The 23563-nt window shown below is 43.9% G+C and overlaps 1 protein-coding gene across 14 annotated transcripts in view; it reads right to left on the bottom strand.

Annotated features, from left to right (window-relative positions):
• The window catches only part of EVA1A (eva-1 homolog A, regulator of programmed cell death), a 44145-nt gene extending 36258 nt beyond the window's left edge, over positions 1 to 7887 (bottom strand). For 3 of the 14 annotated variants that reach the window (XM_081942927.1, XM_081942928.1, XM_081942915.1), the window contains exon 1: positions 5169 to 5373. Coding sequence is in view for 3 of the 14 variants with exons in the window: in XM_081942920.1 (XP_081799046.1) it covers positions 5382 to 5481 (100 nt within the window). In the remaining 11 variants the exon portion in view is untranslated. The other 11 variants (XM_081942920.1, XM_081942921.1, XM_081942924.1 and 8 more) reach the window with 11 other exon arrangements.
• Positions 7888 to 23563: the final 15676 nt, after the last annotated feature.

The following is a 23563-nucleotide window of genomic DNA, read 5'->3' as shown; positions in this document are numbered from 1 at the left end:
TTTTACATTGTATTTGCAATGGCAGGAAAAATGAAGAAAAAAAGTATATAACCATGTTTACCATTTACTGAATAATTTGACAGAATAGTGCACATATATTTTTTACATGTCTATAATAAAAATGGATCTCCTTTTAAAATAGCACGAAAGCTGGAGAACTGAGAAAGAGATAAGAGATAAAACACCCTGGGGTGAGATTATGTTCTTGTAATCTTCATAGCCATGTTTATATTTGCAATCATAACTGTGGAATAAATTTTCAATTTTGGTTCATACATAAGCATGTAATAAACACTGAGTTGAGAAATGTATTTTGTTTTCTACTATAGATGTAAATATAGCAGAGTGATCAGAGGAGTGCAAGAATTATGTATCAGGCACTATATATAAAACAATGAACAAAGATTCGAATATAATACTTTAAGACTAATTTAAGATGGCAAATATTATGTTTACATAATAAGCTAACCCAGACAAACATATCCTGATGATCCTGTTGACACACAGCAGTAAGACAAATCTAAGAGAATGGCTGAATTCCCCCAAACATTCTTTTTTTGTTCTAAGTTTTTATTTTGTTTTATAACATATAAAAATTCCAATTTCAATTGAACAGTGTGTTGTCTGGGTACAAATCATTTTAGGAAATAATAATAAAAGTATTTACAACAATACAACAAACCATATCAACCATTAGCACCAGTCACTGGTATTTGTAATGCATTTTTGAATGTTCAATTGACTGAGTTTCATGTTTAATGAATAAAGTATATAATAATAATAACTATTATTGCTGTTGTTGTTGTTGTTAATAATAATATGTTAATCTTTGATGAGATTCACAGCCTTTGGGACTGGTTGGTAGCTCAACAGCTCGAGTCCTAACCAAGGACCTAGGAACTGTTAAGGTAACGTCGGAGGATATAAGCTGTTCCAAGTAGGGTGATTTTTTGTAGAGTCAGAATGTTCAAGTCAGGTAAATTTAGAATTTCCAAAGAGCGAGGTATCCCTTTAGGTTGTTGTTGTTGTTATTCCAAGTTAACATATCTTCCTTATATCACTGATCCTTCCATGTATTTGGGATCATACTAACCTTACTCCATTTTAATCTAATGAACTATATTATGCCAATCTTTCCAATGAATAGGCAAGTGTTGCTTAGGTGTTGCTTAGTGGGAAACTGGTGTATGATGTTGATGCTGGAGAAGCCCTCTTTTTGATTGGTGCATCTATTAATACAGAAAGCAATCACTTGTTTCCAAAATCTAGAAACAAGTTAGTAACTATTTTCAGTTGTGTTACATATCACTAATCAGCAAAAATTACTTTGAGATAAAACAAAAAGGCCGTTGTAACTTGCTTTCCTTGAAAGAGAGGCAGAAGAGGATTATTTTCAGGAACATTGTGCTTGACTAGGAAACCCTTATAGCTAATAAGGCTCTCTCTCCATAAAGCAGTCAAACCAGGGCAAGAGGCTCTGATGGGCATGACTGAGTCTGCCAGATCAGTTCAGCAACCTCTAATCTATTATAACATGGAGCATAAATCTGCCTCTTCAGAAGGCTCCAAGCTTCTCAGCACTGTTTTGCTTTCTCTCGCTTTTTGTTTCAATTTGAATATTTTACATACAGTAATTGAAGATTTGTGATGCTTCTTACTAGATATATGTTGCTCATAGGAGACAGAACTTAAATATAGATGGAATTTTAATATAATTACACATATGAAAAGGGAGAACAAACACAGAAACATATAATGCAATTGCTAATACTCTAGTAATCTTATATATAACAGGCTAAGCCATGCAACCACATTCATGCAAACAGAGCTATCATATTTGGGTTGCAAAAATCAGACAAACCCTACATGGAAACAAAGAGATACAAATTTAGCTCTCTAGAGCCCTCTGTTGAACATCCATGCTTTTGCAACCCAGATACGGTGGTAACCAGTGATTGTACTGTATATAGCAGGTTACATTAATATATATTGTAGAGTTCAGCATGAGAAAACAGATTTCTCTGTAAGACAGCATTCCAAAATCTTGATCAAATACAAAGTAGAAAAAAGAAAGAAAGCATGGACCTTCTACAAACATATCTGTGCCTAAAACTGAATCCCAAACTGGTTTTATGAAATCTTCAGTAATTACTAGATCAGGGCAGTGGTGGGTTCCTACTGGTTTAGAACAGTTCGGATGAACCGGTAGAGGTTTGGCAGCCTGGGTCACTGGAACTGGCAGCGGCCCAGGCCTGCCACGCCCCCAAACCGGTTATCCCGGCAGCACCTATAGCAACGGCATTTTTTTTTTTGCTTCTGCTCATGTGCGCTTTTATTGCACTGCTCATGTGCACGAAAAACACACATCAAGCACATGAAGCACGCACAAGTGCAGCCATTAGCAAAATGGCAGTAGTGACTGCCAGAACCCACCCCTGGATTAGGGTGGTTTTAGAGAACAGAGATATTTTGGGGGGGAAAGGAAATTATTTCTTGTGTGCACAAATTGTTACAAAACCAATATTCTGTCAGAAGCAGAAATTATGGAAATTAGAGTCACCTACCCTTTCATAATATACTGTCCTACCCCATAACAAACCATTGCAACGCAGAAACTGCTCTACTATTGACAGAAAGCACAAAAATATATCCTAAATCCTCCAACATCCTTATAAAGTGCCTTTTCCACTTGATAGAAATGCAAAGGAAGATGAGCCTTACTAGGATTTTCCCTTGTGCAAAAGATAAAGAATTCTGAACTTAGTTCATCCTAAACCAAAGCACTCAACAGGCTGCCTTTTGTTTAGTGTTAGCTTATCAAACTCTCAAAGAATTAAACATAAGACCAAAACCAAAAAAAAATTGCTATGAAGAGAGAATGAATCTGAGGAAGACCAAAGCAAATTTATTTTCCCAAAACTGGCCATTTATTTGATTGTCATAACTTAATGCTCATAATATGGGGGGGGGGAACCTATTTTAGACCTCATCACCTTGGAGGACCTCAGAGCAGCCCAAGGCAAACTACACTACCTCACTGTCTCAAACTGGGAAGATTCAGCTGCATTAATTGCTCAGTTCTGATGTCAATACTGCAATGACAAATAATTTATTTTGCAATCTGGAAACTTACCCAATTCAAATTATGCTATAATATTGCCATAATATTATATGTATTAGATTGGGAGGATTCCCAAAGTGGGCTGTTTGTTCAATGTAAGATACCTCTGAAGAAGCCAAAATCTGAAATTTTACCAGTCTAGGATTAAAAAGGCTGCAGGGATAAAAACAATGAATACATTTCTTCTTGGTGCCTCCATGGGAGGGAAAAAAAACCCTCCCAGGTGGGAAAGAGAAGAGATGCAGTTCTTTAACTGGCAGCTCCTGCTTCTAATCCCAGGAAAAGTTTTTGCCAAAGCTTTACAACTGCTGGCTTTCTAAAGAAGGGATATTCATTTTGTTCAAATTAATATACAGTATTGCTGGTGTATTCCAGTCAGTGCTGCCTGCTAATAAATTATTTTCGGTACAAGGTTAAAGAAGATTAGTAAACCTAAGGAGGGGGTAATGGTAGTCAAGAGAGACAAGATGGCATCCATGACCAAGCAATAAAAGGCCCGAGTCTCCTCAAAGGGTTTATATTTGGTGTCTAGATATCTACTATCTCAGTTTCTGCTTTATTGCTCTTCCTGTGGCTTTGGTGATAACTGAACAAACCATAACCTTTTCTTGACTTATTTGTTATACTTCAACGTACTCTAGTCCCTGCACCCATCCTTTACAGAGTTTTGCAGACATCTTGCAACATAATACAACTTGCTATCCCATGAGTAGCAAAAACACAAGTGAATTAGGTTCGCTGCCATAAATCTGAAGACCTTCCCCCACTTCCCCCAATCACATTACCTTAAAGCTTTAGATAGAGACAGTTTGTGCCATATATCTTTTTTATGCAATTACTCTCCGCAGACAAGCATGTACAGAGATGAGGTGAGGGAAGAGGTAACTGAGCAGAGAAATGGGGTGGGTGGAAGAGAGGTCTTGTTCAGGTGTCATTAAAAGGGTTCATTTCACTTTACGAACAGCTCCTCCTCAGCAACTGCCTGCAAACATTTGCTTATATTAGCCATCCCTTTATTCTGCTGTAATCAGCAAATGTGAGACCTCTCCCTCTCTGGGGGAAGAGAGATCTCATCTGCCTATTGGCTTACAAAGTACCAGCAGAGTTCCAAATCAGGCTCCTCCATAGATGAAGGAACTTTGTGAAAACATGCTAACTTCCCATGCTGGCTGAAGAGGATTGACCAAGAGAATGTTTCCCCCTCTAGAAGTGGTGCTTAGGCCATTGCCATAGGGCACAAGGGTAGGCCTCTGTGACTTCCTTGCGTACGTATTAATTTCCTGGGGATCTACTCCTACAGTATGAAACAGTCCTGGTTTTGCTGTTCTATTACTTAGAACTAGCTCACCTAAAAGACAAATTCATCTTGAAAAAGATCCTGTTTATTTCAAAACAGCTCTTAGCTCAGACCCCTGGAGAAATGACTGATGAAATAGGCTAAACTCTGCTAAAGGGAGGAATGATAATATGCTGCTAATAGATTCAGTTATTTGAGTCAAAAAACAGAACTGTCTCAAATTATTTAATCTGACAATCTGGATTTCAGCAAGGTTTAATTTACCAGCTGTTATGTGGAAAAAATAATGCTTTGGGGAGATTTTATTTTTTCAAAATGCTCTATTACCCAAGGAGAAAAAATCCTAATCAAAAGTGTAGTAAGTAGTAAGCCTGAAAGAAACTACCTGCTGCTGAAAACAGAGGCGGGTTGCAATTATCCAAAGGGACCATTTTACAGTAAGGCAAAACAAGAGAGACTTCAAGAAAGTCAAGGCCAAAGTCTACAAATAAGAAAAAGAAACTTCAGGCATAATTAAGGAAATCTCTGACCTTTCTCTAAGTCTCCCTTTTCTTTCTGTATTTACGAACGTTAAGAGTAACACTTCACTTCCTTTTGCCTGCAAACTTTGCTCATTTCCCTTGCAATTTCATTCCACTTCTCACAGTACTTCAAGGAGGCTTTTAAAAACAAATGAAATAAAAGAGATCTCTTACTAAACAGCAGATCAAAACACCCCATAATGCCCATAGCTGAAGGTCCAAATCTTACCTTCCAATCCTCAAGACGGATGAGAGCTTACCAAAAACATAACTTGGGCCAGTCAAGAGATTCATTCAAGTTGGCTCTGTACAACATAAGCGATTCCTCCTGTCTCTGCTGTGTTGGCCGGAGGGAGAGCTGTGCAGCCAATTACAGTAGCCGTTTCGTAAAGTGGGAAACAAAGGGCTGTAGCTACTAACAAATGCTCCACAAATACTACACCTGTTTTCTCGACAGAAGATCCCAAGAAGACAATGGCACTCAATGTTCTCTGAGCAGCAGACTTCCTAGGTGAAGTGCTTTTTTTTCTTCCAAAAATCATGCAGCCTAGAGCAAATTGATACCAGCTGAATTCATGTTCATTGATTTACTGGTCTCTTTACACAGACACACAGGTTTTCTAAAATGTAAAAATATTTGAGTGGAGCTGGAGCAAAAAAAGGCCTTCTCTCATTTCCTTCAACTCGCTCCCCTTTCACTGCTTCTCCTCCCAACAAAATATACATGAGATGGTGCTGACACAGAAAGAATGTTGGTGTGTTAGCACTCACCAATGGACTTGAAAAGAAAAACACTCTTTACAGTCAGCATGAAACTTATTGCACAAAGGATTGTATTATACTGTACAATTCTCTTGTCTCACAGAATTTTCCTGGGGGACAGGGGGTGGGGGTTGAGGAACCTAATAAGGTGTTTTTCACTTTGTAAGCCTCGTATGTATTTCCCCACCATTTCCATATTATTTTCTTCAAACACAAATTCACACATGGTGTCAAGGCCAAATGGCTGCAATATCTGTCTGTCCAGCAGTGGTAGTCTGGGAGCCATCTGTTTAGAAGTATCCTTGAATTCTACAGATGGCCTGCTTGCTATGTTCCAAGTGATTTTGAACATGTTACCATCTTTGAAGTGCCACATGCAACAGTGCAACTGCTTAGGGCTATTAGCCACCAAGTGGCAGCAAAGAGATAGAAAATACATTAATGGCAGGGCAGAGGGTATCCTGTGGGAAGTTATCACCCAGCCCTCTCCCAGAAAAATGAAATATCCTAGGAAATATTGAAAAGGCAGAATATTATATTTCCCTGGATGTGAAAAGGAAGAAACATGTTTTAAATTGAGAATAGCTCCCTGTAGCTTCCTGCCTCCACCCACTTTGTCAATGGGCCATTAAGAAGGCCAAGCCAGTCCCTTTACATAATAAAGAGTTCTCCCCTACAGATCCAGGGGGGATGGGATTAAGGCATGATAATATTAGCCCTTTACCCAACTCCCCACATGGCATCTGAACTCAACCAAACCTGGATTCAAAACTCAGCCTAGAGGGTTGCCTTTGCGTGGACCCATGTGAGTCTGACAACCAATCAGAATACATTTCTTACACAGGAACAGGAAGCAGATAGGTGGGGCCGAACAGATTATAAAAAGCCCTGCAAGCCCTTCTTCAGTCTCTTCTCTTCCCTTTCCTCTTCTCTTCTTCTCCACCAACATTGAAGCATGTGATCACCTTCTCTGTTCAGGACTCAAGCCATGTGGTCCTGTCCACCATTAAAACCATCTTTCCAAGCAGCCTCCATGTCTCCAGTGTCTTTTTCCCCACTTGGAGCCGAACCCAGAAGGACATTTCTTCCAACACTTCTAAACGTAGGTCTTTCTCCCAGATGTTGAACCCTACAAGAGCTAGGGCCAGCCCAGTCTGGTATGATGACCCTAAGATTGACCTTCACAGCAAGAACCTTCAAAACCCTGTGAGAGCCAGAAGGTGGGCCCTAGGGCCATCAATTCTATACAAGAGTTACTGTACTGTGAATTTCCCATTTAGTTTTCCTGTTTGCCCTGCATTCTCATCTACCTACCCTGCCCAAGGGATCTTAACATAATTGAGCTCTTACAAGAGCAGACCTTGACTTGCCTAGTACTGTACAAAATATGGGTAAAGAGTTGGCCAGCACAACAAAGCCACAAACTCCATTTCCCAGCATGAGAACATTTTAATCAAACTAATTCAGTTAACTGTAACTTCTGACTGTTTGCTTTCAGCTAGGAATACACAACATCTCTACTGCAATAAAACAGGGGAAACTACAGTAAATCAAGATATCCTGCTCAACTTGGTTTTAGAAAACCAAAAATACAGTGATTTATTTCCTTATGTTCTCCTTATTGGTATTTTTGAGTTCTGTCTGGTTTACTATTTTCATTCATAGCCCAACAGCAAAGAATCCAATCCATGTGTTAGTATTATTCAAAGCTGCAAAGTTTTCCCTAAAAGGCTACATATTTCTAATGAGAAAGGTTACCGTTCAAGTCTCTCCTAATTCTGATAAGGCTGCTAAGAGAGTTCAGGACAGGATTAAAACACCACTCACTTTCATAAGCAGAATCAGAAAATCCACCCTTCTGGTTTCATTGCGGCTTCAACCGTTTGTTTTGCCATCTATTCCTCAACAACCTCACCAATTGCCTGCTGTTTTGTTTCTTTAAAAGCAGCAAGCTAAGAAAGGTCAAATTGCAGGGGGGATTTTTTGTTTTGTTTTTTTTGCTCAGCCTGAAAGACATACATACATAGCTCATCAAGATTAGAGGAAAATATCTGGCTGTTTTTAAATGGAGCTTTCCTCCAAATCCCCCTTTTACCTCTCAGGATTTTTCCCCCTGAGGAGCTGCAAGAAAAAAGAAATTGTCACGGATTGTGCAAGGTGGAATGCAGCAGGACCACAGGAAGCAAAGCCTGTGTGCCGAGAGTTGGCTTAATACCCTGCCCCCCTCAAAAGCTGCCCCAGACCATGAATCGGGGGGGGGGGGGAGAGCAGCTGGGGGAGCCAATGGGAAACAGAAAGAAATAAGGGACCATGTTGTAGAGTGCATAGAGGATGAGTTAGCCTTAAGAAGATAGCAATAGGAAATGGCATTTTCTTTTAAAAATATAAATTTGGGTTTTAGTCTGTATTTTATTCCTAAATAAATATTATGTATAATTAAATACATGTGATATAAATAAATCTTTATTTAAATAAATAGGTTAGTGTACAATATATATTATTTATTATTATCATGGAAAATAGCTTGTTTTCTCCTCTCTCATTAAGTAGGTTAAAAGGCGAGGAAAAAAATCTACTGGCTGGAACCAGAAGGTACACACTACCCTGCCTTTGTTTTTTGTTTTTTGTTTTTTTGCTAAAAGGGTAACAAGAACAATAAGAGTGAAGGAAATGTTGGGAATTCTTTATTTCCCAGGACCTCTTCATGCAAATAATAAGTTAAATCCAGGCCATTGCCCCTTTGCCATGCTGAGCAACAGAAAATATCTTAAGAGGTCTCCTTGTCATTTATACTTTATGAGGCCATGTGACTCTCTCAGGGTCACCTGCAGTCAGACGGAAAGAGACAGCATCACTTCCAGCTCAGCAGACATTTGCAAACTGGGAAATGTGCAGCAAAGCGATGCTGGGTCTCTTCTGCTAAAAGAGCCTTTCTATCTGTAAGCTGGCTGCAGCATGCTCTAATAAGATTCCAACACTTTTGCAATGAGAATTGAAATAAAAACAGAAAGATGGCCAAGTGAATTTCATTCCTTTATCATTTGCATTATTATTCTAAAACAATGAAAGAAAATGCAAATACATTGGTAAGAAAACCAACCAGTTGCAAACTGATCAACATAGTAATTTTAGAAAGGACCTACAAATTATGCTGTAAGCCCCAAATCAGGTGTCCAGAATACTTCCTGAGAACCAGACGATGAGTGATTCTAGGAGAGGTACTCCATTTGCCTTTCTATCCTCTCAAATGTCCATTGTGCCTCACAACAAATGTGTTATCTGCAGCCCCAGTATTTTCTCGTTTACATTGACTCCATCCACAACATGTACTTTCCATCACCTCCCTCCCTCTTATCCTTCAAATAAGAAATATGATTGCCTAGCAACCACTTTAGTTCAGTTATTCAATAATCATGGTAACGTCTTCCTTCCTGCTCTCTGGGCCTATATCTGGCCTGATATCTACTCAAATGTTTCTTTATTCCAGATTATTTAATTTAGGAGATGCTCAGCTGTGGTGTTGGAAGAGAAACAAACAAACAAATTTAGAGAAGCTTAGAAAGTCCTACAGCATCCTGACTTTCCCTACTCACTGGTGGGTGACATGCTGAAAGTGGGCAGTAACAAACCCAGAAACTGCCAAACTCTGACCGGAATAGCATGGTCTGAGTGGCCGGCAGCAGAATATTCTGGAGATTTCCAAACATTCCATCTTAAATCAATGAGTTTCACAGATCCTTATGTTCTAGCTCCTTGAAAAAGGGTGGCTACTCTACAACTCAGCATGCCCTAGAAATTGAACCTGCATGAAAGCCTTGAAGGCTCCACCAGACTAGGACTCCTCTGATTCGAGTTTGCATGATCAGACTAAACTAGACATATCTTAGGGCAGCGATGGCGAACCTTTTTTGGCTCGCGTGCCACAAGTGGGGGGAGCACAGGGGGTTTGTGTGCGGGCGTGCTGCACCCATAATGCAACATGTGACCCCCCAGTGCACATGTGCGCACAACGCGCAACACCCCCCCCATTTTTACATGCTTTTTTCGCCCTCCCCAGGCTCCAGAGGCTTTATAGGAGCCTGGGGAGGGCGAAAAGAGCCTCCCCCGCCCCCCCCCCCGGAGGCCCTCCGGGGGATTCAGGGATCGTCCAGAGGCTTCCCTGAAGCCTTCGGAACGCTTAAAACCACCCTCCGAGCAAACCGGAAGTGACTTCCAGTTTGCTCGGAGGGTCGTTTTAAGCGCTCCGAAGGCGTCAGGGAAGCCTCCAGACGGTCCCTGAAGCCTTCAGAATGCTTAAAACGACCCTCCGGGCAACCCAGAAGTCACTTCCGGTTTGCTCGGAGGATCCTTTTGAGCGCTCCGAAGGCTTCAGGGACTGTCCGGACGGTCCCTGAAGCCTCCGGAGGGCCTCCGGGGGGGGGGGGGAGAGGCTCTTTTCGCCCTCCCCAGGCTCCTATAAAGCCTCTGGAGCCTGGGGAGGGTGAAAAATGGCTTTTAAAAAGGTGAATTCAGCTGGCCAGCGCGCGCATGCATGCTGGCCAGCTGACAGGGCAGCGCCTCGCATGCCCTGACAAATGGCTCCGCGTGCCACTTGTGACACGCATGCCATAGGTTCGCCATCACCGTCTTAGGGCTTCCAAGGCACATCTCCAAGAAAGAAATCTTAGCTGAGGGAATTCCTTTGCTGCTCGCTGCTTCTCCAACTTCTGGAAACACAGGAAATTGGGGCACTGATCACCATCATTGGCTTACTGGCCTAGCAGTCATATTAGAGGAAGGGTTTGGAGAGTGGTGGCAGAAATAAAACTGCTGGGGCAGGGAAAAGGAAGACAGAATGGAGCTCTGCACTGAAAAGCTTCACAGGCCCCTAGGATGAGGCACCTCACTTATCTAGAGCACGTGTGTCAAACTTGTGACGTCACGTTGCCATCACTGACATATCATGACATTTTTCCCTTTGTGGAACTGGGGTGGGCATGGTGTCAGGCCTGTAGTTATGTTCTTTTTAGGATCTTTGGCCTGCCACACTTTTTATTAATTTCCTATGCTGTTTCATTAGTGTAGTAGTTGGGAGGGGGGAATAGAAAGGAGTAGGATTGTGGAATGTATGTTGTCATTCTTTTATAGAAGCCAAGGTCATCTTTTGTCTCCGCACCTCGACACCTGACCGGAAGCAGAGGGGTGTAGATGCCAGCGTGGAAGATGATGATTGGAACATGTGATGGATTATGGGGTGTGGGGATAGATCATGAACTTTCAACTGGGTGAAATTCCAGGAAGAAAATCAGTGTTGGAATTCCATAGACGTGCTAACTTGCCTGTATGAATAAATGGGAACTTTAAGGATGATTCCGCCTTGGACAATGATTTATTTCATACATGGTATTTAGAATGCTAACACATGGCCTGTGTGTGTCGCATCCGGCCCACAGGCTGCCAGTTTGACACCCCGATCTAGAGGGAACAGCACATGCATAGGAAACTGATCTCCCATTGCCGTCACTTCCTTCGCCTGTCTAAGGCAGTTCTGATTGGGAGGTCAGGTTCTAGTGGCAGAAAACATGTTGTATCTGAATGGACGTGTTTTCCCCTTAGCCTTTCCTGGAACTCCATGAAGTTCTACTGAAATACTGAGATGTCACAACAATTTGATTAGTTATAGGGGTGGAGGAATGATTGATCACTTAATGGCAAGAGGAGAGATTTCACCCTTCCTTCTGTCTCAACTGCAACCTGGATAGCAGCCTTAGAGCCCTTCATGGCTTGTCTGAGTATCAAGAGGAAGGGTTTCCCCACCCCCAGAAAAAAAGAAAAAACTTTGGAAACTTAGAAAGGAATGCAATTTCTACACAACTTTAAATTCTATTTGCAATTATTTTTCATACTTCCTTTAATGAATATACTATACAGAGAAAATAGATGTTCCTGAATTCTTGTTCCTTATGTCTTACTGTAAATAGAGATCAATTATATCTACATCCCCCAAACTCACTGTATTGTGCTTTCAGTTCAACATTTTTGTTAAATAAAAATCACTGATGAGATAAATCACATTATCTTTATTGGACTGAATTTATTTTTTAAATCCTGCTTTTAACTTTTGTAATATGTGTTGTAATATATCTTTCTTTTAATTTTTGTAATATGTGTTTTTATGTTGTACACTGCCTTGAGTCCTTTGGGAGAAAGGCGGTGTGAAGGTTCCAAGAGTTTCTCTAATTAATTTACGAGCCCCGAGACGAAATTAAAAGTAAAACCATTTGTTTATTAGGACTAACTTCTTGGCACTGACTTCTGTCTAGCTGAAACTAAATCACATTTAATGGCGTCTGACCTTTACCCCTGTGCCCCCCCCTCTGGTGTTATGGCAGGGTTCTGGACATGCGCATTTACATTCCAGTACAGAAATATGAGACTTTTACTCTGGCCAAAAGTATGCATGGAATTTCCCTCCCCTTCTCAAGGTGATAGTAGTCATGGAAACGCCTTAGGCATTGACATCCGGCTTCCCTCACTTCCTGAAAGCGACCTGTATAAAACAAAGCAATTTTAGTACAGGTGTATAACTTAGGGATGTGTCCCTCCCCCAGGCTTGCTTGGAATTTCTGCATGGAATTTTGCTATAAGGCGATCAGCCTGGATATTTCTACTTTTCACCCAAGATGCCTCTGATAAGGGGTAGCCGTTCCACTTGATTAAGTATTGGAGTTGTCTCCTGTGCCACCTTGAATCAAGGATATGCTGAACTTCATAAGGGGTTTGGCCCCCTATGACGATAGGGCCTGGGGGCTCCTGGGGTAGTGGTCTCAGAGTGGATCCAATCACGGGTTTTAAGAGGCTGCTATGGAATGCTGGGTGTATCTTCCCCAACAATCGAGGTAGTTTCAATTGCACTGTGACTGGGTTGATGATCTTTACTATAGGGAATGGTCCCATAAACTTTGGCCCCAGTTTCTTGCTAGGCAGTTTTAATCTCAAATATTTTGTGGAGAGATAAACCTCTCCCACCCGGAATGGCCATTGCAGAGCCTGGTGTTTGTCTGCCTGTTTCCTATAGATTTGTGCTGCTTTAGCCAGTGCCTTTTTGACATTTTCCCAGATCGCTTTCAGCATCAACATCCAGTCAGCCAAGCTGACTGAGGAGGGCGCATCCCTTGGATACTCAGGCATTGGGATGAAGTACATACCGCTCACTATTTTGAATGGCGTGAGTCCTGTGCTACTGTGGACAGCATTATTGTACACAACCTCAGCAAAAGATAAAAGGTCTGCCCAATTGGACTGCTGATAGTTCACGTAACACCTCAGGTACTGCTCTACCATGGCGTTCAGTCTCTCTGCTGCCCCATTGGTGCTCGGATGAAAAGCTGAACTAAGACCCTGAGATGATCCAATAGACAGCAGGAACTCCCTCCAGAACTTAGCCGTGAACTGAACACCTCTGTCTGAGATAATTCTTTGAGGTACTCCCTGCAGTCGGTAAATATGCTTCACGAACAGTTTAGCCAGCTTGTGAGCCGAGGGTAGTCCGCTACAGGGTATGAAGTGCGCCTGTTTGGAGAACAGGTCTATTACAGTCCAAATCACTGTGTTTCCCCCACTTTTTGGCAACTCTACTATAAAGTCCATTGCGATCTCCTCCCATGGCCTCATTGGCTCTGCTACTGTTTGCAGTAGTCCAGGGGGTTTTCCTGGTCGTCTCTTCATTGTTATACAAATGGTACAGCTTTTCACGTAACTATCTACATCTTTCTTCATGCCAGGCCACCAGAATTGCCTCCGGGCTAAGTGTAAAGTCTTTAGGAACCCAAAGTAGCCTGCTGTTTTGGCATCATGATTCCTCTGGAGAACTAGGGTACGTAGGGATTCTGGGACATAGAGTTTTGTCCCTTTCCATGCAAGGTCATCTCTCTTTGTCAAGATGTGTTGGTTGGTTTGGAACCAAGGGTCTGCTAGCAGTTCAGTTTTGAGACTCGTGGTTAGGTCGCTTGCAAGTTGGTCTTACTGGTCACGGCGTTGCCATCTGGTGGTCACTTGGGCAGCAGTTTGGGCAGCGGGAATAATGGCATCCACTACGTGCTTGTACTGAGGCATGCGGGAAAGGGTGTCAGCTAGAAAGTTCCTCCCGCCTGGAATGTGCTTTAAGACAAAATCAAAACGATTGAAGTATTGAACCCATTAGACTTGTTTGGGTGATAGTTTCCGTGGGGTCCTAAGCACCTCCAGATTTTTGTGGTTGGTCCAGACTTTGAACGGTTTCTGGCTCCCTTCCAACAGGTGTCTCCAGGTTAGCAGTGCCCATCTCACTGCGAAAGCCTCCTTTTCCCATGCGGCCCATCATCTCTGTGTGTCTGTGAGCTTGCGGGAAGTGTAGGCACAGGGTTGTAAGTTTCCTTGGTTGTTTCTTTGGAGTATCACCGCTCCCACTGCCACATCACTGGCATCTGCCTGGATCACGAAAGGTTGCTCGGGGTCAGGATGCTTCAGCACTGGCTCCTTTGCAAACATTTCTTTTAGTGTCTCGAATGCCTCTTGGCAGGTTAGGTCCCATGGTAGGGGTTGTCCTGGATGAGGTTTCGTTCCTGGGCTCCTTGTCTTCAGGAGGTCTGTCAGGGGTTTGGCAATCTTCGCAAAGGAGGGGATGAATTGCCTGTAGAAGTTCGCGAACCCTAGGAAGCTTTGTAGCTGTCTGCGGGTGCGAGGGGGATGCCAGCTTAGGACGGCTTGCACTTTCACTGGGTCCATCTCTATTCCCTCATTTGACACTCGGTAACCCAGGTAGTCTAACCGTGCATGGTGGAATTCGCATTTTGATACCTTGACATACAGGTTGGCTGCCAGAAGTTTCTCCAGTACTTGGCAGACCAGGGGTACGTGTCATCCATGGTCTCTGTGTAGATAAGGATCTCATCTAGGTAGACGAGGACCCTCTTGTAGAGGTGCTCATGCAACACCTCGTTTATTAACTGCATGAATACCGCTGGGGCCCCCTGCAGTCCAAAAGGCATTACTTTGAATTTAAAACTCCCTAGGGGGCAGTTGAATGCTGTTTTCACTCATCTCCCTCTCTGATTCGTACTCAGTATGCTTCTCTGAGGTCTAGTTTGGTGAAAACTTTTCTGTTGGCCAGATGAGATAGCATATCCTTCATGAGGGAGAGGGGGTATAGGTTGTGTACGCACCCCCCGTTTATCCCTCAAAAGTCCACACACAGCCTCATGGTGCCATCTTTTTTTTCTTTAAAGAGGACTGGTGCCACGACCCGTGGCTTGGCTGGCTAAATGAACCCCCTTGCTAGTTTTTTGTCTATGTATTTGCGCATCTCTTGCATTTCCCGGGGCATCATGTCATACAGTTTGGGCTTGGGTAGTTTTTCCCCCGGGATGATTTTGATGGCACAGTCTGTCTCCCGGTGGGGAGGCAGAACATCACACTCAGCCTCGCTGAATACTTCTGCGAGGTCCTGATATTCTATCGGAATCAGTTCCGCCTCTGGGGTTTTGTCGGATGTGGTTGCTAGTTGTTCTCGTGAGCTTTCTTGTGGGGTTTCCAGCATGGGTGGTGTTTTTGCTTGCTGGTGTGGGAGGAGTTGGGGCCCCCTTGATATCCTAAGTCTTCGGGTACCCCCTTGCCACCAGATGGTCGGTCCCCACTTGTCTAGCCAGGAAAGTCCCAGTATGACTGCGTCTGTCATTTTGGGGGCTATTATGAATCGAATTACTTCCCAGTGATCCGCTATTTCTAGCCTCACTGGTTCAGTTAGGTGAGTGGCATAGGCTCCACCCATTAGGGACCCGTCGACCTGCTCGAGCCAGATCGGGTGGTCCAGTCTTTTTGCTCTGATCCCCAGTTTGAGGACTGTGGTTAGGTTGATCAAGCACCTTGTGCAGCCTGAGTCTATTAGGGCTTGAAAATCCCCCTTTTTTCCTGTTTTTGGGGCTGTGAGGCGTATTGGATAAAGGAAAGGGTGACTTGATTCACTCACCATTGGGTCATTTTCTCCCTCGTCCTCACTATCATATAATTCAGGCGACTGGTTGTCGCTGCCTGGGGTTCCATCACTTTTGCCTGAGGGGAAAGGGACCTTTGCAGCCTGGAGGGCTTTCCCAGAGGTGTTGGTGGTCCATTTGGATCCTCGTTCTGGTCGTGCCCTGGGCAGTGGGTCTGGCCTTGGTTTTGGGGCTGGGGTTGGGCATGCAGCTGCCATGTGGCCATCCCCCCACATCTGTAGCATTTCAAAGGACTTCGAGGGAGAGCTGGTCTCAGAGCCTGCTGTGATGCTGTGGTTCCCTGCCGGCTGGGTGGTTTCAGGTTGGGTTGACCTCTCTCTTGTGTGTCCAGTTGCTTTGTCATGTCGTTGGTGCACAGCCCGCTGTCGACTTTTGTTGCTACTCGGAACCACTCAGAGAGTTGATTTGGGATGTCACAGTATGCAGTTACCTGGGCAATTTGCTTGTCCGGGCTTGTTCTGAAAAAATGCACCAGCAGCCACTCTGGTAAAGGGAGTAGCCTTCCTATGGCCCTCCTAAATTCACGGATGTGCTCTTTGATGGGGTGGCCCCTCTGCTTTAGGTTGCTGATGGGTCCTCCTCCTCCACCTCCTCAAACCTGGCCTCTAGCAGTTGCAGGAAGTCATCTATGTCTTGCAGTTGGGGGGCTCTCCTCTTGTGGAGGGCTGCTAGCCATTCCCTTGCTTCTCCCTCTAGACTCTCTGTGATGGCATTCACCATGGCTCTGGGGGATGGGTAGAGGTGCCCATAGCGTTCTAGGTGGATATCAGCTGAATCAAGGAATAGGGCTAGCTGGTCTGAGTTGCCGTCAAACTTTCCCCTGAATTGGGGTGTGTCATCCAGCCCTAATCCCCCAGCCTCATGTCGGCCTTTGTATGCTTGCGCCTGATATGGCTGGTTATCTCTTTCACCCCTAGTTCGGAGAGAGGGACGGGTGGCCTGCTCTTGGCAGCCTGCCTGCTGCGTCAGAGAGGCACTGGTTGCCATACTGGGCTCTTTCTCCTTCCATCGCGATGGGGAGGGAGGCTGTGCTCCAGTCTGCATCTCTTCCCTTCAACAAGATCAGATGTCCCTCCCCCTCACTTCCTCCCTCCGTTGCTCTTTTGCACTCCCTTGGGATTCCATCTGGGGCTTTGGACTAGGGCAAGGGAATTTCCACCAGTACTTATCTTCTCTTGCTTCTGCTTTTGAGTTTTGCCACATACGTCCAGCTGCAATCAGGCTTTCTTCCAATAATCCACCTTCTGCCATGGTTGCCTGATTTTCCCTCCAAGCACTCCAAATATTTGGGAGTGACTGGAGAGCCCGGGATTCAGGAAGCCCGGAAATCTTGATAGATGTTTAAAAGTGAGTTTCAGCTATCTGTGAAGGTTCCCAGAGTTTCCCTAATTAATTTACGAGCCCCGAGACGAAATTAAAAGTAAAACCATTTGTTTATTAGGACTAACATCTTGGCACGGACTTCTGTGTAGCTGAAACTAAATCACATTTAATGGCATCTGACCTTTACCCCTCTGCCCCCTCCCCTCTGGCTGAGGTCATCAATCACATTCTCCAACAGGATGTTATGGCAGGGTTCTGGACATGTGCATTCACATCCCAGTACAGAAATATGAGACTTTTACTCTGGCCAAAAGTATGCATGGAATTTCCCTCCCCTTCTCATGGTGATAGTAGTCATGGAAACGCCTTAGGCGTTGACAGATGGCATATAAGTCCAATAAACCTAACCTAACCTAACCTTTTAAAATAGTTTCATCAAAATTTTATTAATGTCACAGGAAGTGATAAATGAAGTACAGTTCTATGAGATTCCAGAAATGTGTTCCAATTTTTCAACCAGTAAATATGTTTGGAAACCTTTTAAAGAGAGCTGAGTGAGAAACAGATTGCCTTTTCATTGACTGTAACATGTCACCTCACAAATTCGATGTCAGTTATATTTTGAGGAATTATTAAAGTAACAGTACTTTTTAAATATCTGAAGGAATGTTTGAAGAGATGTTTTAATCTATTGCCTGTTTCACAGTCTGGACTATGAGCAAGAAAATATGTGTATCATCATATAAAAGTAATAAAAATCTGATAAATAGATTTTAATAAACCACCAGCTACCATTTAAGAGTTAATTTTTAAATGAATTATAAAATGATCGCGTCTGCAAATTACAAGAATTCTACTTGGATTTAGTCCCAATAGATTTGAAAATGTCTGGTTCCTTTGATCAGTCAAGCAGCAAGGTAATATTGCAGAAGGATGCCTTTTTGAACCAAAAGTACAAATATTTCAATCAGAAACCTTTGTTCTAGATACCAGTCCTTTTAAACGTTTACACTGGTCTAGAATAAGGTCTCTGATAATGTAACTGTCTCATTAGTTTTCAGTAAAGTAATTAAGAGAGCAAAGGTGCAACTCTTGTTTCTGCAATAATAAGTTAGCATCTGGAAAAAGGGCTTTCTTTTTCTGCAAACATTTTGGGAACTTTTATGTATCCCCTTCGTTAGATATTCCCCCCTGCTGTTAGACAATAGAAGATCCACTCAGGTCCTCTGTTGCCGGCTGCAACAGAGGATGACCTGATTGGCTGGGAGGTCTGACAGCTCCCCTTTAAAAGGGGATGCTGTCCGACCATTTACTCAGTGGATGTTTGCCTGTCCTTGAATAAAGAGCTGTTAATCGCTAGCCTTTTGTGCCTTTCTTTACCCAATCTAACACTGGCTACGAAGGTGGAACTGGAAGGCAATTAGGCGAACAAAGAGAGTGAAGCCTTGCGGACAAAAGAGCTAATCTTGCAGCAGCATTCCGCCCGGAGTGCAGGTGAGGAAGCAGGAGAGCCATCGCGATTTCCCAGTGAGAATTGGCTAGTCCCAGAGAGATTTTAGGATGGCCACATATGCCCAACTGCCTCCGTTCAACCCAGCCTCAGATGACTGAGACACGTACTTGTTACAGTTGGATATTTTCCTGGAGGCAAACGGTCTTGGGGGTGTCCCTGAACTTCAGAAGAAAAACTTATTCCTAGGGTACTGCGGCCCCGAAGTTTTGGAGACAGCGAAGAATCTTTCAGAACCAATGCCTCTACACGCCATCTCCTGGTCCGTGCTTCAACAGACGCTGAAAACCCACTATGCGCCAAAGCCTTTGAAGTACGTTTGCCAGTTCAACATACGGAACCAGATGGAGGGCGAATCAATCAACAAGTACGTGGCTGCACTCCGAAAAGCCGCAGCCCATTGCAAGTTCCGCAAGCTGGACGATCTAATCCTAGATAGTATCATATTGGGAGTTCAAGATCAAAATCTGCAGACAAGCCTTCTGGCCAGACCCAATCTCTCCCTACAGATCGCACTCGATGAGGCTAGGGCATCAGAGTTGGCAAACAAGTCCATGGAGACCCTCCAGTGCCACAACGCACTGATGGAGGCACAGAAAATACCTGTGTCCACCGCGAGACCACGGAACCCAAGAGCTCTGAAAGCGAGGAGGAAGACAGCCACCACATGCGCAGTAGCTGAACAAAGCCGGCGCGGAAATTCAAGTCCCAAAGTCCATCCTGCGCTAGCTGTGGAGGCGATCACTGTCACGATGTTAAAAAGTTTGCTAGGCCTGAACTGAATGAATTGACACTCAAGAGTTAAACTAAGAAAGCTTTATTGCGCAGGTCATAAAACAAAATGTTATCTGAAAGTGATTTATTGCGCATGCGGTTACACATTCCAAAATTCCTTTCTTCTTTGTTCGGCTGCCAGCTTGGCAGACGTAGCTTTCATTATCAAAATGTAACCATTAGTTATTTCTGTTTCATTTACTTTTTATTTTATTATTAAAGTTTGTTTATTAATTAGAATACTTTTAAAGACTTTTATTTTTCTCAATATCTCAAAAGATATGCGGAAGGGAATCAGCCACGGTCCATTGATCTCAGATTTCCCCAGGGCATTTTTCCCCTGACAACTACATCAGATCATCCTGCCGTTTCTGAGACGCGACTTGCCAGAGGTGCGAGCGGAAGGGGCACATCGCCAAAGTGTGCCACGGTGAGTTCCCCGTAACCACTGGTCGACCCGAAAAGACAGAGAAGGGGCTAAGCTGGAAACAATGACCCAACCCAGGGGCAGGTCAGAGGTACCCCAGGAGGTCAGAGGCCGACAACAGGATTGCTAACTTCACTTCCACACGAAGCTGCCCGGGTCGCCCTGAACGTCACTGTTTCGGTTAGGCATATCTGGACCAATCAACCAAAGAAGCTGAAAATCACCGTCTTCATGAAGGACACTCCATGCGAAATGGAGATCGATACCGGGTCATCACTGACCATAATCTCATGGTCGGTGCTTAAGCGGACGATCCTGACAATACAAAAGAAGGACCTCCTAAGCCCCGACGTCCGCCTTCGTGACTACCAAGGCAACCTGGTTCCCCTCGTGGGCCAAGGCACCTCCCGGGTGCGCTACAAGAAAATCTGTAAAAATCTGCACGCGATTGTGATCAGAGACGATCTAGAGAGCCTATTTGGACTGGACTGCTTCCAAGCCTTGAGAATGATCGTGGCCGAAGTCAACTCCTTGGAGGAAAATCAGACAGAAGAAGGGCCAGCCACTACCAGAAATGCCGCTGAAACCATATTTAAGGAGTTTGAGGACGTCTTCGCCTCTGGTCTGGGTGAGTACAAAGGAAACCCCATTTATTTTAGTTTAGACCCAAACATAGCCCCAATTCGGTTAAAGCCCAGGAGAGTACCTTTTGCTCTCTGGCCCAAAATAGACAAGGAAATTGACAAACTGGTAAGCCAAGGCATCCTCGAACCAGTCGATCATGCACACTGGGAGACACCAATCGTAACCCCCGTGAAATCCGCCAGGTCCATTAGATTGTGCATGGACTATAAATGTACAATAAACAAAGGGTTGCAACAAAGTACGTACCTGGAACCAGTAGTCCAGCATTTATTACATTCCCTCGGCCCAGGGAAAATCTTCGCAAAATTAGATTTGGCGCAGGCGTACCAGCAGCTGCCAGTAGATGGCACTACCACGGAGGCCCAAACCATTGTGATGCACAGGAAGGCATTCAAATGCAATCGCCTACAATTCAGCGTTAGTATCGCCCCTGGACTATTCCAAAGCGTCATGTGGCGACTTTTGTAGGGGATACCAGGAGTGGCACAGGGAATTAGACATGCCCTGGTCGTGCCGTTCCATCCGGCCTCTAATGGCCAGGCTGAACGCATGGTAAGATCCACCAAGGAAGCCCTCAACAAGATGGGCCAGGGTGACTGGCAGACACGCATAGATCACTATTTACTCATACAACACATCTCACCCAGTGCCACCACGGGAAGGAGCCCAGCTGAACTCCTCATGGGTCGCCGCCTCAGGTCCCACCTGGACTGGCTACACCGCAACTATTCCACTGAAACGCCCCCTGATTCCATGAGCAAAGTCAGGTCGTTTAACATAGGCAACCCGGTATACGCACACAACTACACAGTGGGAACCCTGTGGATTCCCGCAACTGTAGTCGGCATTTCCAGCCCACAATCCTACTCTGTAAGACTCGAGGACGGTAGAAATTGGAGGAGGCACATTGACCAACTCAGCAGTCAATTGGCTAACTCCCAACTCAGACAACCACACATAACTCCTTCGCAACATGAACGTCACCACTCCCAAGTAGTCCCGGGAATATCAGGTGACTTATCTGGTTCCGATGAGGGCCAGGGAGATTCACCACCAGAGGTTCCAGCCGCGACCTGCGAAAAGTTCCAGGAGGTTCCACCAGGCAGATCCGACAAAGCAACAGGTCCATCCAACCTGCGCGAAGGGAATCACCAGACTGAACTGCGCAGGTCCAGTAGAGCAACCCAAAGACTTACGTGACTATGTTACAAGTTAGGATGTTCCATCCTAGAGGGGAGGGGTGTTAGATATTCCCCCCTGCTGTTAGACAATAAAGTTTCCACTCAGGTCCTCTGTTGCCGGTGGGAACAGAGGATGACCTGATTGACTGGGAAGTCTGACAGCTCCCCTTTAAAAGGGGATGCTGTCCGACCATTTACTCAGTGGATGTTTGCATGTCCTTGAATAAAGAGCTGTTAATCGCTAGCCTTTTGTTCCTTTCTTTACCCAATCTAACATACTTGTGAAAAATAATTTATCCCCTTTTGGATTTTCTGAATTTTTGCATCCTTTTGTCATTAGAGCTTCATGGGGGTTCCATCTATATATAAAAGAACATATAAATGAGTGAACAGATGTCTCCCAAATTGGTGCTCATTTCATTTATTCTGTAAAAGAAATCTTCCAACATGAAATATGCTAGCAAGAAAGATTTATTTAGAAAAAAAAAACCTGAGCCTAGGCAGAGATTTGAAGCTGAAGGTATCAGAAGTGTTTCTGCTTGTCATTCATTCCTTTCTAAGTTCTCATTCTTTGAATTTTGAGTCAGTCTCCCGCCTTCTGTCCCCACCCATACTTCCCCATGATTGATCCAAGGCTTAACCACTTCTCTTTCTCCTGGATTTCTGATTTGTCACTCGCTGTAACCTAAATTCTACTTCCAGTGATGTATAATCTCCATTTTAGATAGCTGTTTTCTTTTAAATGTCTCTGCTCTTTTAATTCCTATTTTAACATTCACTACCAGCATGCACATCTTTCTAGCTAGAACTAAGTGCCTTTCCCTGCTGACATCTAACTGTAGATCAAACAAGCCCTGGCATGCAGTACTCTTTGTTCTACTATGTCCCCATCATTGAGATGGGCTTGTCATCTTTGGGTGTTCTGGTTTAAATTGTGTTTTTCCATCAGAGTCAACAGCAATTATAAAACAGCTTTGAGATGTTTAAATTTTGTTGTGCTTCACTAACTATTCTCCCAACCAGACGAATAACCTGTATGGGATGGGATTAGCTATAATGTTGGCCTCTTCCAACTGGGGCAAGCCCACCGTCGCTTTTAGATCCTGGGCACTTTTCTTTGCTGTCAAGCTATTTTGTCTTTTACACGGAAAGAGCTGGGTGCCTCTGCTGCATATCTCTGTACATAGCAGTACCTGGCAGCCAGACAAATAGCTATGAGGCAGACTAGGGAGCTGCACTTTAAAACAAGAAATCTGTCAGGTTTCTAATTTCTCCCACTTTACTATACAGTAGCCCCTCTCTCTCCCCTTGCCATCCTCCATGGAGTTTTCTTTTTCATTATTAGAATTTTTCAATACATAAAAGTATACAAAATTAAAAGATTAAGAAAAAAGAAAATAAGAAAATGGGATGGGATGGAGGAAGGAAAGGAAGGAAGAATGGAAGGAAGGAAGGAAGTATGGAAGGAGGAATACTCTTCTTTCTACTGAGTAATTGTCATCTTATTTCTTCTCCTTCCTCTTGCAGCAAAGGGGTGAAAATAGTAAGCCTTCCTACAAAGTTCTTACTGTGTAGCTCACAAAATATTTGTTCACTGAGCTTGTTCAAGACAAACAATAAATCTGATTCAGAACAAGCCTACTGAGAAGCTAATTGGTGAGCTATGAGCTGCAGCGGAAAGTGGGAGAACCAGCTTTCTCAGGATGCAGGAGCTCTTCAGCAGGATACAGGTTTTGAGAAAACTGGCTTTCCCACTTTGTCACGCTGCACCTCCATTTTGTCAGCTCCCTTCGATAGCTGTGGTGAAGGAGAAGAGGTGCTATAAGCCGCCTCTTAAGCTTCTGTTTCCAGACTCACCCTGACTGGCAAATGGTTTTTCACAGGTTGCTGTTGTTCACAAAGTGGGAAGAAAGCATTTAAGCATTTGCTTAATTTAATCTTTCTTTAACATGCTCCTACATGCAAAACCAAAGCACTAGATGGAATACTGGG

The sequence above is a fragment of the Natrix helvetica genome (assembly GCF_964273705.1).
Source record: "Natrix helvetica genome assembly, chromosome: 2".
Lineage (NCBI taxonomy): Eukaryota > Metazoa > Chordata > Lepidosauria > Squamata > Natricidae > Natrix > Natrix helvetica.
The sequence above is the reverse complement of the archived record's forward strand: the minus strand, read 5'-3'. Positions and strand labels throughout refer to the sequence as shown.